Source organism: Phalaenopsis equestris, unplaced genomic scaffold (genome assembly GCF_001263595.1).
Source record: "Phalaenopsis equestris unplaced genomic scaffold, ASM126359v1 Scaffold000760, whole genome shotgun sequence".
Lineage (NCBI taxonomy): Eukaryota > Viridiplantae > Streptophyta > Magnoliopsida > Asparagales > Orchidaceae > Phalaenopsis > Phalaenopsis equestris.
Genome location: NW_018165200.1, coordinates 273,455 through 290,033, shown reverse-complemented (window position 1 = coordinate 290,033; position 16,579 = coordinate 273,455). Strand labels below are relative to the sequence as shown.

The following is a 16,579-nucleotide window of genomic DNA, read 5'->3' as shown; positions in this document are numbered from 1 at the left end:
AGTTTGCTTTGTTCTTTCTTTCTCCTTAATCTGTTAAATATGGTTTCCTTGCTGCAATGAAATGCCAAATGCTGATGCTGTGGCTCACAATAATTTTTTTAAAATTCTTATTTTGAAGTAAAATTCTCGGAGTTTTTATTGCTGTAAGGCACGTAAGAAAATTTCTTAATTGTCAAATCTGAGAATCTACCTCTTGAAATCTGATTCTAATTATCTCCCAGATGTTAGTTTTCAGGCCCCCGATTTTTTAAAAAAAATTATTTATTCTTGGGTTGACTGCGGAGTTTGGCTTCTCGAAAATGGCAAGTCAGATGAGATTTCATTCCGGGGCTTGTTTCACGGATGGTTTGGATAAGGTGGATCACGTTTTGTTTTTTTAGTAGCTAGTTTTGCTAAAGAGAACGCTACTTGCCAAAACACTTGTTGATGGAGTTTTATGATAACTACTTTGAAGTTCATACCGCCTCTAATTGTTGATTTGAAGCATAATTAATTTTGAAACTGATTTCTGGATAACTTGTGCAGCTTGGATTGTGAGAAAGGGAGGAACGCCATTGAAGAGGCTGCATTCCGAATGGCTAATGTTACCTCTTCTTATATACAGGGTACAACTTTTACCAGGTACCTTTTCCACTTCTTCTCTGGTTTTAAGTCTGTAAATTTTCTCATACGCCACTAGTTCATTTTTGTTACTAGTAGCGGGGAGAAAGCAAAAAAAATTAGTCTTTTTCACTGGAAATTTTTTTTCTTCTTCTGATGTGCTGGTGCAAATTTCTGTCTCTCCGTTTTTACTGAAAGAAATTTGCTGTGAATCAATACAGGCAGTATGCTTCAAAAGACCCTGAATGTATTTTTAAAAATGATAAATTAATTCAGTAGCTCATGTTTATGTGTTCTTCACCGGTTCTTTGAATTCTAAATAAAAATTTTATCATAGTGAAAATGTGTTCTTCTCTTTTCTTGGAAACATTTCTGTGCTATAATACAGCTTCACGTCTACCAAGATGCTCCTAGCTTGTGATCATATTTTAATCCCTGCTACAAGCACCACGTCTTTCTCATCATTGTTTTCATCGTCTTTAGCATTCCCCAAATAATTTGTCCCGAATTATGAAACCTTCTTATTGATTCTTTGTCTTTGAGTAGTATCAGTTGTATTGAATTGCTCAACTCTAGCATGTGTCTTTGGTATATTCAATGCCAATGATTCCTTTTAATTCTATTGACTCACTTTAATGTTGCATTATCTGTTTTTCAGTGACCATTCATAAATCATTAATTATGTATCACTATATGTTCTTATATCATTCTTTATCCTCTATAGCACGTACTCTCATAATTTAAAGAGTGCAACTGATTTTCACTCAACCTTCCATAGTCTTTCCTTCCGTCCCACAAAATCCATTCATTTGTGCAGACTTGCAATACTTTTAACTAACTTATATGCTAAGTTTTTCAAACAAAGGTCTATTCATAGATTTATATTCAAACCATAACTTTCCATGAAATTCTATTATCATCTATTTTAATCAACACACACTTGGCTCTTGAAGCTGTCACATCATCTATGTGCTTATTTTTTTTGCATAGTATTCGAAGGTATTTAAATCTATTTTGCCTTCTTATTGATTGATTTCCTAACAATAATGGCTCATTAATTTGAAATTCATATACACCAACTTGCAAATATGTACTCAACTTTTGTCTTACCAATTATATTTTCCTTGCATTTTATAATTCCATCGTTCGATCCTTTCCTTGATTCAAAAGAGATCTCATTTATTAAAATTATGTTATTTGTAAATAGCATATACTGATACACATCTCTTTGATATTACAAAATGATGAGAACTTATTGCTATTTTTTGATGTAATTTTACCCATGACTATGAACACTTCAGACACGTAACTACATTGTACTTAACTTTAATATGCCCAACATTCCTTTGAGTCTCATCATTGCTCCTTATACCTATAAATCAAGTCTTGTTGTATTTGATCACATTCTTTTTCAAGATCAACAATTTTCATATTAAAATCTCTTCATTTTTCTCTATAGTTTCTTCCTAGCTCAGAAATTTCCTTTATAGTTTATATTAGATTTAAACCCAACTTTTTTTTTAATGCTGACATGTATATGATTAATATATATCAGATTATGGTCTCTTATAAGTTTATTGTGTGACTTATTTGTTTTATTCTTTTAGATTTGCTGTAGTTTCCAGAAACTTTTGTTTTCAAAGATAGTATTTTATTTTTCTTCTTTGGTCAGCTGGAATCTTATAATTTGTAGGATTACATAATTTCTTAAACAAAATACAACATTTCTCATAATTCAAAAAAATCTTAAAAGACATCTCAGAAAGCTCTTGAAAGCTACTTTATGTCATACATTTTCTTTGAAGCTAACTCTAAGGTTTTTTTTTTTTATGGAGTTATTTATAGTATATTTACTGATTATATTTACTTGCTATTTTAACTAAATTTCTTTCTTAAATTCCCATTTACTCATTTCTTAAAGTAACAATTTTCATCTTAATAAATAATTTATTGATTGACTAAATATTGTCAACTCTAAATATTTTCTTTCTTACAATCTTTGGCTGTAATACAAGTTATCAAGAGTTGCACCGTTGTCTTATTTTATGCTCTATATGAGAATTTAACTTAACAACTATTAGATACCTCATTTTTTTTCTTTTTGTTATTCTTTATAGTTATATTTCTTTTTCTTAATAAATTTTTGTGTCCTGATTCCATCATCAAGCTTGATCATGATTTATTTATAGTCATTTTCTTTTAGTACACATGTTTAATTTTCATTTAGTACAATTTTAATTTCCTATCTTATTTCTCATGTTTAAACTTCTACGATCTTATTTTGGGAGATTGTTTATTTTGGCTGCTTGTTTTATATTTCTAACATATACATCCATCTCCACTACAATTTATGTGGCCCGCGCTTCATTTTAAAAATCATTACAATATTTTAAAACAAATTTTTTACTTATTTTTTAGAATTACCTATTTATTATCTGGCAAATTTCTTCTTATATTGATTAAGTTCTCTGTCAGAATCTATCCATTTACATTAATGTAAATAATTATTTGCTCTTCTATAATTTGTATGTCTATTCAAGATTTCAATTTTCTATATGATACCTTCCTAATCCATTCTTATTGTTAGCTTGCCCAACATAATATAGATTCTAACGTTGTAATTTTGGATTTCCCATCACAAATGTGCAATTTTGTTCTTTCTTCTAATCATTTTGTTCACTAATTCTTGTCATCCAACTCCAAGTCGATGAATCCATATATTAAATAACTAAACATAGTCTTAATGCTAAACTTAGTTTACTGTTACATATTTTTTAATACAGTTAGGGTTAAATTATGGGAAATCATTTTGACTAATTTTGAAGACAACCTTTGTTACTTCTAACAGCAAAATGGTTGTGTTGCATCAGTTATGGGTGACATCCTAGTAACTCTTTTTTTCTCACGTCAATTTTGTTAGCATAACTTTTGGAGAATACCTTAGCACTAGAAAGATTTTGAAATTGGTCTTATGATTGGCTATCAAGCTTTGCATCAATTCCCTTCCTTTCTCATCCAGGTTCAAAATAATGGTGGTTTTATTGATTAGACAGTTTTTTTAATATTTATTTGCTTTTTCATTTTTCTTGTGTCTCTCAGCTTTGTTGATACGTTTCCACTTTCAGAAGGTTTTATTTTGTTCTTTGAATATATTTCTTTTTAAAAGCTTTGTATATTACTTTGTTCAACATTATCATTATCAGCAAGATCAAAATCATTTGAGGCTAGTTTTTTGAGGTTTGTTATTTAGGTTGAAGTGGGATACATTTCATGGTTTAAGGAATATACTTTTATTCCTCAACTTTTCTCACGCAGGATTTGATGCACCACAGTGGCTTTTTTTTCCTTTTATGTTTGTGGTTCATATTTGGAATTTACCTTTTGAAATCATCCAAAAATGATAGCTTGCTAAGTAATTTATTTTAGGAGGAATTATTTCCTTATGATTTTCAGATTGCTAATATTGTTTTTTCTTAGGCGGTATTACTGCTTGAAAGAATTTAAAGGATTGAGGTTCTCATCTCAACCCGCTGTTTGCTGGAAAGCTTCGAACTACACACCAACCACCATCAGGAGTGGTCCTGTTTCTGCCTTGTTTGGAGACAACCGTGTCAAGAATAGGAAAGATGGCATTCCATCTTATTCTAAGCATGCAATAAATGACCAGGATATTGTGTCAACAAAAGAAGTAGCAAGTAATGGTACTGCTATAACTGATGGGTTTTTTGACCACCAAGTTGAACAAGATTTAGACTGTCCCACTAAAGGATTTTCTTCGGTCTCAGAAGCTATTGAGGATATCCGTCAAGGCAAGGTTGGTGTGTTTTAAGTGCAGTGGTGCATGCTTCATTTGTTTTTATTGCACCACTAATTTAACATTTTCTTGTAGCTTGTAATTGTGGTTGATGATGAAGATAGAGAAAATGAGGGAGATCTTATAATGGCAGCTTCTAAGGCTACACCAGAAGCTATGGCTTTTATTGTAAGGCATGGGACTGGAATTGTGTGTGTCGGCATGAAAGGAGAAGACCTCGAGAGGCTACAACTTCCACAAATGGTCATTAACAGAGATAATGAGGAGAAACTTCGGACAGCATTCACTGTTTCGGTGGTATGCACATCATTCTTTGGCGACTGTTCCGGATTTGGACATGCCCAGTTATCAATCATATAGATAGTTTACCTTGATAGTTTGTATATGTATACCTCAATCCTTCAACTGGTTTTCTAATTCTGAAGCAGTTTTTTGTTGATCATGCATTCTTGACTTTCGAAATTAATTCAATATTCCATAAACTCTACTAGTTGGTAGGACTAAGAGTGTGAATTATCCGATCTTGAGCTGGTCTGACCTGGCTCAAGATTGGCTCAAAGCCATCTGATTTGATCATGAGTTGAGTCACACCTAGCTATAAATTGACTCAATATTATCCAAATTCTGGCCATTATTGTCTCGTTTGTTTTGATTCATGCTCTACCTTAGACAAAAGTTAATTTTTTTAGATTATTATTTTTTCTTCTAAGCCAAATGCTTAGCCCAATCTACAAACAAGCAACAATAACCATACAAGTCTATATCTGTCGCTGCATTGTTGCATTTGTGTATTAGCACAAAGATAACATTTGCATACATGTGCTGATGTATTTATAAATTTTTATTTTGTTGTGATCCTAATCTTTATTCAATCTAAATTCAGCTAAATCTATGTTCAATCTAAGCCTTGCATGGCTGGTTGATGCTAAATCCTGCCAAATCCTGCCAAAAATCAATCCGATGTTTCAGCGATGCTTGATTTTTAAGCCAAATTCATAAGCATGCCAGAATCCTTTTTTGGATGTACTTCCTATATCTCAAAGGCTTTTTAGAGGCACATATTTTATGCACGATAAGAGCAAGAACAGACGCACAATCTCTTAGTATAGATGCATGATTGGTGTAAAAAGATGGTTTCTTTTCTCAGAATGCTCTCTGCTTCATTTGAGTTCCATGTGTTTTATATCTTATGAAGATTATTTCTTTCTTTAGGTTTCTTTTCTTTTAATTTTTATGTTAAATGCTTTGGCATTTGAATGAAATGATTATTATTTTGCATTTGATTTTTTATGAACCCTGCTGCATTGTAAATACTATTAAACAGTGGTCATATTAAAAAAAAAAAAAAACAATGGCCATTTTTGATACTCTTTAACTTTTGTACAGTGATATAATGTATAGTTTTTTTTCCTTCTCTTCATGATCATTTTAATGCTTAATGCCTTACGGCTTAATCAATAGGTTTCACTTATAGAGTTTATTTCTTGCAAGCTCATACCTATCATCTTATAATTTTTAAGGTTTATTTGTTCATCATTTAAAAGAGGGTTTCTAGACTCGTGCTTTAGGTATATCATTGAGTTGTGATTTCGATTATGTGTTATTTAGTTGATTCAATAGTAATTTATTTTTTAGATAAGTTACAGCAATAATTAAATTTCATTTAAATTTTAGTGGAGTAATTAATAGGTGTTAGTTATTAGATTAAGGTGCTCCAATAGTACTTTTACTGAAAAAAACTATTATTGCAAATATGTTTGAGCTTATTAAAATTAATTGTAAATTATAAACTCACCCCCATCCGACGAAGTTTTGGTTATTGTCCACTATCTTCTAGTGTGTGTGTTGTTATCCTATAATTGCATGTACTATAAACATTTGATGCTTTTTTTCTTTCTCCAACACATGGTGATCTACAAATCCTAGATTGAAAATAATTTAGATCAATCATAGATTCATAGCACTAAATAGCCCACACAAGCAATTTTAACGCACTCCAGCAATTAGTGTTTCTAAACATTTTTATCATTTACTCATCATAATTAATCTCAAATTTTAATGAATTATTCAATACTTCCTATATCAAATCCTTAATACCTTCTTATGATTCAATTCTTATTAAATGCTTTCATCATTTTAATTACATTAATACATATACTAATTTATTCTAATACTCAAAATATTTCCTTATTATCTATACTAAGTCTTCATATATATATTCTCTTATAATCCCAAATATTCCTTGGACCTTATCATGAATAAAACCATTTGAGATAACACCTTAAGCTTAAACTCCTTCCCATGATGATTAAATTTTTAAATATAAATTAAGAAAAGAGTTGGTTGTCTTCAATTACAATTATTTACATGATTAGTATGTTTTTATCGTTTCATTCATCCAAAGTTATTGATGGTCATTTAGAGGGTGGTCTCCTAGAAGGCTTATGCTACGGCTTAGTTGATGAATATTTCAACATGAGGCAAATTTGACATTTTTTTTTCCTTATATGCATTTGTAGGATGCCAAAGAGGGCACAACCACTGGTGTTTCTGCCAAAGATAGAGCAACAACCATTTTGGCTCTTGCATCTCCTCACTCCAAGTCTGAAGACTTTAACCGTCCTGGCCATATTTTTCCGTTGAAGTATAGGGAGGGTGGTGTGCTTAAAAGAGCTGGCCACACAGAAGCCTCTGTTGATCTTGCTATACTGGCTGGATTATCACCAGCTGCTGTTTTGTGTGAAATTGTTGATGATGATGGTTCCATGGCACGCTTGCCAAAGCTTAGAGAATTTGCTGAAAGAGAAAGTATGAAAATCATCTCAATTGCGGACTTGATTAGGTATTTCATAAAACTATTTTTTTCCCTAATAAGGAAGTTTGCCATGTCAGTTAATCATTTTCCTCCTCTAATCATCATGGCTATCTTCTACTTCCAATCCAATCACCCTTTTCAACTATTTTGTGCTTCTTAAGACTTAAATTGCAGTATTCTTATAAAATGTAATTTTTCTATTAGATTTACCCACTTCTGGGTATCTACAGCCAGAGTTTTTGTCTGGGGCAAGAATGTTGGAACCAAGTAGAACGATGTAAGACTAGAAGTCACAGGATCCTTGTCTTATTAATTGAGGTCGCATGATTTTATTTCTTCATATTTGTAGTTCTTTTAGGTTACATCACCCCAAGGACCTGTATGGGTTTGGCTACTTTGCTGCTGTAGTCAAGCTTATGACTACCCGAACCTTGAATTGAATGTCATCTGAGGTAAGACGACTGCTTGTGATGATATGTAGTAGAAAATAATTAACTTTAGTGTTGGAGGATAATTTAGGGTCGGGCTTCACTGATGCAAAGCTAAGGTGAGATGCATGTATAAAAAGGATCACAATTTTTAGTTTCCTAATTTTTAGTTGAAGTGAAGATTAGTCATTTTTAATGCAATTCAGAAAACATACTTCATTCATTTCATAAGGTAATTTAGAAGTCACAAAAGTTTGAAGCCTCACAAGAAATCTAATGACCACCACCATAAAAATAAAATTGATATATAACATGCTTAACAAAATCTCAATCAACCACACAAATTAGTCACAAGATAAATTTATAAGAAAGATTAAGGACATGAATTTTCAAATGGAAGGTATAAGTCTTATGCCACAAAAGAAAATCAGTGCGAGAAAATTTAACCTAATTTCAATAGCGGACATAAACCAATCACTGGATTGTCTAGAAGAAAGAAAAATGATAGAAATCCCCAAGTAGAATATCTCGGTTTTATACTAGTCCTAAATGTTGTCATTAAATGAAGCACTAGATGATCTACATCCAACCTTTCATACAGGCCTTGTGAAAATTTGGAAAATTTATTCAACCATTCAATATTTTATTTTTTCAAGCCTTTGGGGTCTTATTTAACCTGAAATGCCCAATAAGTTAATTTTTTAGGTTTCCTCAAGAATTGGCCTCATATTGAAAGTTTCAACTCAGCATGGTTGATCTCTAATAAAAATACAAAGTTTTTTTCAAATTTCCGTTCACAGCAAATCTAACAATTTTAGGTTTCAAGCTATGGTGCAACACTGGAAAAGGGAATGAACGGCAAAGTCGGCTATAACTGCTGTGCTGTGCCCAACATGAAATAAAATGCTGAACGATGTTACATAAACAAAGAAGGAAAGCCTCATACGAAAAAAAATTCAGCTTAGTACAATAAATTGCCATAATGAGCAAACCAACTGTGAAACCATTCAAGTAAATGAAGCTGGGCTCTTAAACATATGAACATCTTCTGGTGTAACAGTTGTAATTTCATCAGAAACTCTAAGGCTAAGCATGCTCGTATGGGAGCACTCTTAGGATGAGCAACATGCGGGGAAGTTACACTAATGGATAAAACTGTCAGGCCATTAGACCAAAGTGGATAATATCTTGATGGGTGGCAGTTTGGACAGCTACAATTGTTTTTAGTCCAGCACATCTCGGTAACCCTGTATTTGCTACACTACTAACCCTAATGCAGTGCTAGAATACACACAAAGACTAGCTCCGACTAATTGGTAATCATGGTCCAAATCAGTGGCAACAAGCAGCCTAACACCGTTACGAATAATGGCACACATTTGTTGAATCTGAAAACAGGGCCAACTGTCCATGTACTGAAACATGAAACTGGAAAGAACTGAATTATGGAATTTAAGAGTTGAATCAAAATGACCTAAATAAACATAATGTGATAGTAAGAAAAATATTAGAGAATCATCACATTCTCATACGAATCAACATCATGAGCATGTTTAGGCTAAAATGAACTAGGGAGCACAAAACTAGAAATATAAAACAACTAAAACAACATCAGTTTATTCGACTTGTGCTTATAATGAATAAGGGTTTTCAGCTTTGCGTAATATACGCATGCGCTTTTGTCTGTCTTAAGTACCAGACATCTTCAGGTTGGCCATGATTCAAGTTCTATAGAATAACTTTGCCACACGCTTTAGAATTTTATAATTAATATATTATACTTGAAAAGCAGTATTCTTCTTTTATAATCTTGTCTTTAAGACTTACGCAATTCACAAATATTTGATTGCTGTATGCTTATATGACAGGTATAGGAGGAAGAGAGATAAGCTGGTTGAGCGTGCTTCTGTTGCACGCTTACCTTTATCATGGGGTACATTCCAGGCCTATTGTTATAGGTCTTTGGTGGATGGGATAGAGCATATTGCCATGGTCAAAGTGAGTGTCCCTGAAATACAGCTTTAATCACTATTGCATTTATCTATGTCATATTTCTATCATAGGGGCTGTCCTGAAATGAATCTAAGTGGGATTTAACTTAAATATGCCAGATAAAAAATGGGCAAATTTTAAATCCTGGATTTAATGAATCTAGCTTCTTTTTAATTTCTCTCAGTTTCATCTTAAATTCTGGATTACTAAATTCTGATGTTGGCAAGTTTTAGTAAATATTTACTGGATTTACTAAAGCTGTTACCAGACAGCCCCATAGTTTGGAAGACATTCACCATGCGTCCTTATACTTTAGCTAATGTTGTAAAGGTAATATAATTATTTATCCTGAAAACTTTCTATAGGGTGATATTGGTGATGGACATGGCATACTGGTGAGAGTGCATTCTGAATGCCTCACTGGCGACATATTTGGTTCGGCCAGATGTGATTGTGGTTCCCAGTTGGAAATGGCCATGAAGCACATTGAAAGAGCTGGCAGGGGTGTATTGGTTTACCTCCGTGGCCATGAGGGAAGGGGCATTGGCTTAGGTCATAAGCTTCGTGCTTATAACTTGCAGGACAACGGGCGTGATACTGTGGAAGCCAATGAGGAATTAGGTTTGCCTGTTGATTCAAGGGAATATGGCATCGGTGCACAGGTGAGCTAACAGTAAAATCCACTCTACTCATGAATTTAGATTTTTCCATTGATGATTGTAGATTTTAATGATTCTTTTAATAAAAGCGACGAATTTAATTATTTTTGTTTGCAGATATTGCAGGATCTCGGTGTCCGCACAATGAGGTTGATGACCAATAACCCTGCTAAGTACAGCGGCTTGAAAGGCTATGGGTTGAGCATCGTCGAGAAGGTTACCCTGCCAACCCTTATTACAAATGAGAACAAAAGGTACTTGGAGACTAAGCGGCTAAAGATGGGGCATGTCTATGGATCTGAATTCAATGGAAAGTTGCGTGAGTTGATCAAAGATGTGGATGAAGCGAGCACTCAGCAGCATTCCTCATGATGCCAATAGGTGGAAGCAATTTGTAATGAGTTATTTACCATTGCACTTTTATAATCTTGAAATTCTGTGTGGTATTTGGACTGAAATGCCGTCCTGGAATGGTTTTTTAATCAACTCAAATGGGATCTAGAAAATCCTGTGTATGCCGATTTAGGGGCTGTATCATAACCAATTCAAGTAAGATTTAAATTAAATCTTTTCAGATAGTAAATTCAGGATTTAATAAATTCGATTGCTTATTCGATTTCTTTTTAGTTTTACCTTAAATCTTGGATTTAGTAAAAGTCATCATCATAAAACCCCTGACTAATATACAAAAAAAAAATATTACTCGTTCTATTTTTTAGGCTCGGTTCATAAACATTTGTGTAGAGTTGTTATAATAAAATATTAGCTTTTTGAAAATTGTTATGGCCTTCTGAAAAAAAAAAAATCAAATAAAATTTCAAGGACTAATGTCAATTGGATGGGAGATTGGCTGATTGGAGTTGATAGAGGGCTACTATGGAGTTCCATTCTGAGCTCAGTAGTAATATAATATCAAGATACCAATGCAGACTATTAAAAGATGGTTAATATTCCGAAGATTAACTAAGGTCCCCTATGTTTTTAGCTTCAGGCGTCAGATTTTAAAACTGCATTAGCCGTATGCACGTTTGAGCGTTGGATTCCTGAACTGTATTGTGCCTTTCTATCTTCCGGCAACTGGAACAGGAACCCTACGCACGGCATGAAAAACTCCTTGTTTTTTCCATATTTGCCGGGGATTACAGATTAACTGTGTAAGCGGATTACGGATTACGTATGTGTTTATTTCCCGCGGGTTTCTTGAATGTATTTGATTAAATTAATCTTAGGATAACCTGATTTGTTTCCTTGTTGCTTTGCCCTGTTGTATTGATTCCTTTATTTCCAATTGTGGAGTCAAAGTGGACAGTTAAAAGCAAGCACATTTTTATTATTAGTGGATTATTTATTTATTTATTTCAGTTAAAAATGCTCTCAAATTCAATCTTTAAATATTAGTGAATTATTTATTTACACAAATGATTAATGTGTTTAATCATTTATTGAATTTTATTATAATATAATGAACTATAATATAAAAATACTAAAAAAAAATAAATGTGCTTAAATATGAGAATTATATACATCTATAAAACTTATAAATTCCATATAATATGAACAAATGTGTATTTAAGATATTTATTCATAAACAACACTTTTAAAATTGAGTTTTTCAAACATATCAATTGTTTCTAGAAGTTCAATTTGTAAAATTCATTTGAACTGAGATTTCATACAACCACAGCAAAAACAAACGTGTCATATGACTTAGCAACTGCAACTAGCCCAATTATATATATCGTTAACTACTTTCTTATTAAATCTGAATTCATTAAAAAAGATAAGAAAATGATTCTTCAACAAATATAATGATCTATTAAAGCCAATCATTCAAAGTCTTCAACATACTAAATTATGCAATTCTCATCAATTTGTGATCTAAAATTTTATTTCATGAAAGATATTTTTGTATTAAATTGAGAATATTTTTTCAAGATTAAAAATTTAAATAACGTTTATTATGAATTAATATTAACAAAACGAGGCAATGTTAAATTGGTGCTTGACAAAGACAACTCCCATGCATTTAAAAAAAGAAAGATTGAAGATTGTATTTACATATATATATATATTATACGTTATTTATGCATTAAAATATAAATTTCATCTTTTTATAATTAAACATTAATATTTTTGATTTGATACGAGATTGGTGTGATAAAGATAAAAGGAGTCGAGCAACTTGAGTTTCTGTGTTATATGAAATAACATAAGTATTTGATGGTATATGTAAAAGCAACTTACAAAAAACGGAGTATTAATTTAAACGTTATTACCGTTCTTTTCCGTGCCCTAAACCCGCCACACCGCCGCCATTCAACGCCCGCTCTAATACGACGGATTCCATCGCCACCAGTTTCTTCTACCGTCATCAGGTAAAAGCACGTCCAAATTTTATCATCATCTAGCTCATCGACTTTCTTTCCAGTCACCACCGTCCACTTCCACGAAGTAGCCATCGCCCGCAGCCTTTGAAGCTTGACCGTTTTCCCTTTTAGGGTTTGGAAACGAGATGGAAACAAGAAGATGGGCGGCCATCGTTTTACTTTTAGTTTTCCTTAAGAATTTATTTATATGATTTCCGGAAATTTTCTTAATGGAGAAAGCTTTCGAATGCTATTAGTTGATACAATTTATTAATTTTTGCAGAAAGAAGACTTAATTTTTGTTTTATTGTGATGATTACCCTGACGAAGACGGGGAGTGTAACCAAATATGCTGAAGATCATCCAGAACATCTTGTTGTCCTTCTAGTGGACATATTAATTTGGGAGGACTAAAGAAGAATATACAAGTTTGAAAAAAAAATACGTCTTTTTTTTGGGGATGTTGATCGCAACATTCTTCATGAGGTTTTGCAAGTCGAAGCCCCGATTACCAACAAAACTCATTTCCAGGCCATGTAAGTTAAACTCTATTTCCGAAATTTTCAAAGACTTTTTTCTTCTACTTTTTCATTTCATCTACATATAATGCATTGCAAAGTCTTTTAATAATGTTTTCGCATGACCCACCCTTTATGCCATTAGGGCTATCAAAAAGCTGACTATTTGCGAACATCTCTTGTTTAGTTCATTAAGTAACACGTATTCGAATTGTTCGTTAAGTAAACGAGTCGAACACAAACATATGTATATATATATATATATATATATTATTTTATTTTTTTTTAAAGGAATGACCAAAGACTATTATACGAGCCATGCAAATTAATTTTTTAAAAGAGGAAATTACTTTTTTTTCCATAGAAGAAAAATTAAAAAATACTTTTATAGAAGAAAATTTTTTAACTATTCATAAAATTATTTAAATACAATTTGCGGTGATAATCTAACTGCCTTTTGGGAAAAACACTGTATTTCTTTACCGTACATCGATAATTACAATGAAAGAAATATTAAGACTAAGGCACGCCGTGTCAAATGAACCAAAAATATTTAAAAATTTATAAAAAGGAGATTAATGAACTTCTCGATGAAAAATTAATTAGAAAATTCAGCTCACATTGGAGCTGTACTGCATTTAATGTTATAAATAATGTAGAAAATGAAAGAAATAAACTAAGATTAGTAATTAATTATAAACTTTTAAAAGAAATTTTAAAATAGATTCTATATCCCTTACTGAATACAAGAGATCAACTTAAGAGATTAACCAACTCAAAATTTTGATTTAAAATCTAGATATTGGCAAATTCAAATTATTGAATCTGATAAATATAAAACAACATTTACAGTTTTGTTTGATCATTATTAATGCAACGTAATGTCGTTTGGATTAAAAAATGCTCATTCTGAATTTCACAAAATAATGAATGAAATATTTATTCTGTATTCTAATTATATATTAATTTTTGTTAATGATTTTCTTATTTTCTCTAAATCAATAGAGAAATATTTTAAACTTTTGCAAACATTTCAATTGCTTGCAAAAAATAATAGGTTGATAATTTCATCACTAAAAATTAAATTGTTATTCCAATTGATAGAAGCATATAATCACTTTTAAATTCCCAGATGAAATTCAAGATCTCCGTCAATTACAAAGATTTTTGGGTTTGCTAAATTTTGTAGTGGATTATTACAAAGTTCTAACTTTAGATAGTGTGATTCTTTATAATCGATTAAAGAAGTAGCATAATTCTTACACAGAACATCATACTAAAGCTGACCAACAAAGTAAATAAAAGAAAATAAAACCTTGTTTACATATTGCAAATCCGTCTCTCTAAAGTAGTAGAGACCGATGTCTCTAATATTCACTATGGCGGAATCTTAAAGCAAAAAACTTTTAATAACAAACAATTAGTTCGTTTTACCCCTGAAAAGTGAAATACCACTCAAGAAAAATATTCAACTATCAAGAGAGGAATGCTTTCAGTAGTCAAATATATTATAAAATTTCAAGATGATTTATTAAACACAAAATTTTTATTACGAGTTGATTGCAATTCTATCAAATATATACTGCACAAAAATGTCAAAAATCTCGTTTTTAAGCAAATATTTGCCGGATGACAACCCCAATTATCTTGTTTTGATTTTGATATTGAATGTATTATAAATAATTTTAGTTCTTTACTTGACTCTCTTTCGTGAATTATTGTAGGGAGAAAGATAAGGAGTCGTGGATTACCCCTCACCCGCGAGTTAACATGATAACCCAGTGGGGTTGGTCCTCTTTTCGAGGGTACAGAGGTAGGGTCAACTTAATGTGACTCCACACACATTTATTGATTTACAGAAATATCTGTATAGAAGTCCAATGACATTCACATCTGCATCGGGACCTCAATCTCCCGATTTACAAATTCATGCAGTTGCTGAATTTATGCAAAAACCTTCTAAAGAGAAAATTTTCGAAGTTAATTTAGAAGATTATGATATTATTAATCATTGGAAAATCCAAGAACGCTATCCTGTCACAAATGTTCATCCTCAAGATAGTCTTGACTGTGAATCTTATGATGTAATATAAACTTTATCAACTGTGTTGAAATTCAACACAATTTTAATGAACTCAATCAATCTGTTGCATATAGTAAGGCGATAATTAATCACATACTACATCAGAAGAAATGGGGTTTAATTTCTTTCCAAATCAAACAAGCTGAATTTAATCATCTAATATCTCATAAAAAAAATTAATCTACTTTAATTATTGGACTTGTATTCAAGCCATGCGTCGTGCTTTCTTAATCATCAATCCAAAGCATAAGCATTTTTGGCTCTTCGTTTTAATGACGGAAATCCTAAATAAAGAAATACTAAATTTGTTTCTTTCATGGTGGGACAAATTTGGTTCCACGAATGAAATCCTCCCTGAAACAATTGCTAATATTTACCAGCCTAGGTTGAATTCCCTCCGCAGCTCAATAAAATATATATTGACTTTCTAACGGACGACATGTGTCAATTACTCTTCTTTTGTCAGGCCCAAATACTCTGGATTCTAGCTAGAACTTATGCCATCAACTAGACGATATCAATAACAAATGTTTATGAAGATCATTTTTCATCAAATGATGGTAAACAATTATTATCAATGAGAAAATAGTTCAAATTAATAATGTCATTGCATCCAATATTTTAAATATTCAAGAACCAAAACTCCAAGAGTTTTCTTTAAAAGAAATTCACGACAACAAAAAATGAAAATTTCCTTGAGAATCATCTGAGCAGATCAAACAAAGATTGCAAGAATTATATCATAAACAAATGAAAGCATTATTTGAATCAGAAGACGATATTGCTAGTATCAAATCAAGGCTCAGATAACGAAGAAAATTTAGAACAAATAGTGACCCACCTCAGTTTAAACTAACAGCATAGCAAGACCAGTTGCATGATGTGCTCCACTAAGATCACATAAGAAAATTATTGGTAATAATTCTGGTGGTTAAAATAATATCGGTTGTTGGAATAGAGTTTGTAATAATTTCGGTCGATGTAATAGTGTCTGTAATAATTATGGTTGTTGTAATAGTATTGGTAATAATTATGGTTGCTGTAATAGTGCTTTCCGTTCTCATCTATAAGCAGAGAAGACATTTGGCCAGGGAAAGCAACCATAGTTAGAATATTTCCTCTTCTTGTGAAATAAGGAGTGCTCCTCTGGTGTCCGTCCCAGGCTTGCAGCTCTGTAAATTTTTTCATATTTCAATAAATTTTGCTATTTTGTTGTTCTTCATGACCCTGTCTTTAATTATATATATATATATATATATGACTATCAATCAACTCATGTAGCGGTATTATGGGGGCATTCACAT

At 31.9% G+C, this 16,579-nt stretch overlaps 2 protein-coding genes across 7 annotated transcripts in view; both read left to right on the top strand.

Annotated features, from left to right (window-relative positions):
* The first annotated feature begins 505 nt into the window (after positions 1-505).
* On the top strand, positions 506-10,891 carry LOC110030761 (probable bifunctional riboflavin biosynthesis protein RIBA 1, chloroplastic). The gene is made up of 7 exons (XM_020733662.1): positions 506-621; positions 4,078-4,414; positions 4,490-4,711; positions 6,934-7,256; positions 9,526-9,655; positions 10,015-10,311; positions 10,426-10,891. Exons 1-7 carry the CDS (start codon positions 575-577, stop codon positions 10,678-10,680), a joined length of 1,611 nt encoding a protein of 536 aa, XP_020589321.1. The 5' UTR covers positions 506-574; the 3' UTR covers positions 10,681-10,891.
* Positions 10,892-12,570: 1,679 nt separating this feature from the next.
* Positions 12,571-16,579, top strand: part of LOC110030759 (putative pentatricopeptide repeat-containing protein At3g15200) — a 22,837-nt gene continuing 18,828 nt past the window's right edge. For 5 of the 6 annotated variants that reach the window (XM_020733660.1, XM_020733659.1, XM_020733658.1 and 2 more), the window contains exons 1-2: positions 12,571-12,683; positions 12,958-13,210. In XM_020733660.1, the coding sequence (XP_020589319.1) occupies positions 13,135-13,210 (76 nt within the window). In that variant the 5' untranslated portion in view covers positions 12,571-12,683; positions 12,958-13,134. Of the gene's footprint in view, positions 13,211-16,579 lie in introns of all 6 variants that reach the window. The other variant, XM_020733656.1, reaches the window with a different exon arrangement.

What these genes read in the sequence shown, in the direction of transcription:
- LOC110030761 (XM_020733662.1), top strand. Translation starts at nt 575, where the DNA reads ATGGCTAATGTTACCTCTTCTTATATACAGGGTACAACTTTTACCAG. An exon ending in CAGGGTACAACTTTTACCAG is followed by an intron (nt 622 to 4,077) that starts GTACCTTTTCCA and finishes GTTTTTTCTTAG; the next exon opens with GCGGTATTACTGCTTGAAAG. An exon ending in AGCATATTGCCATGGTCAAA is followed by an intron (nt 9,656 to 10,014) that starts GTGAGTGTCCCT and finishes AACTTTCTATAG; the next exon opens with GGTGATATTGGTGATGGACA.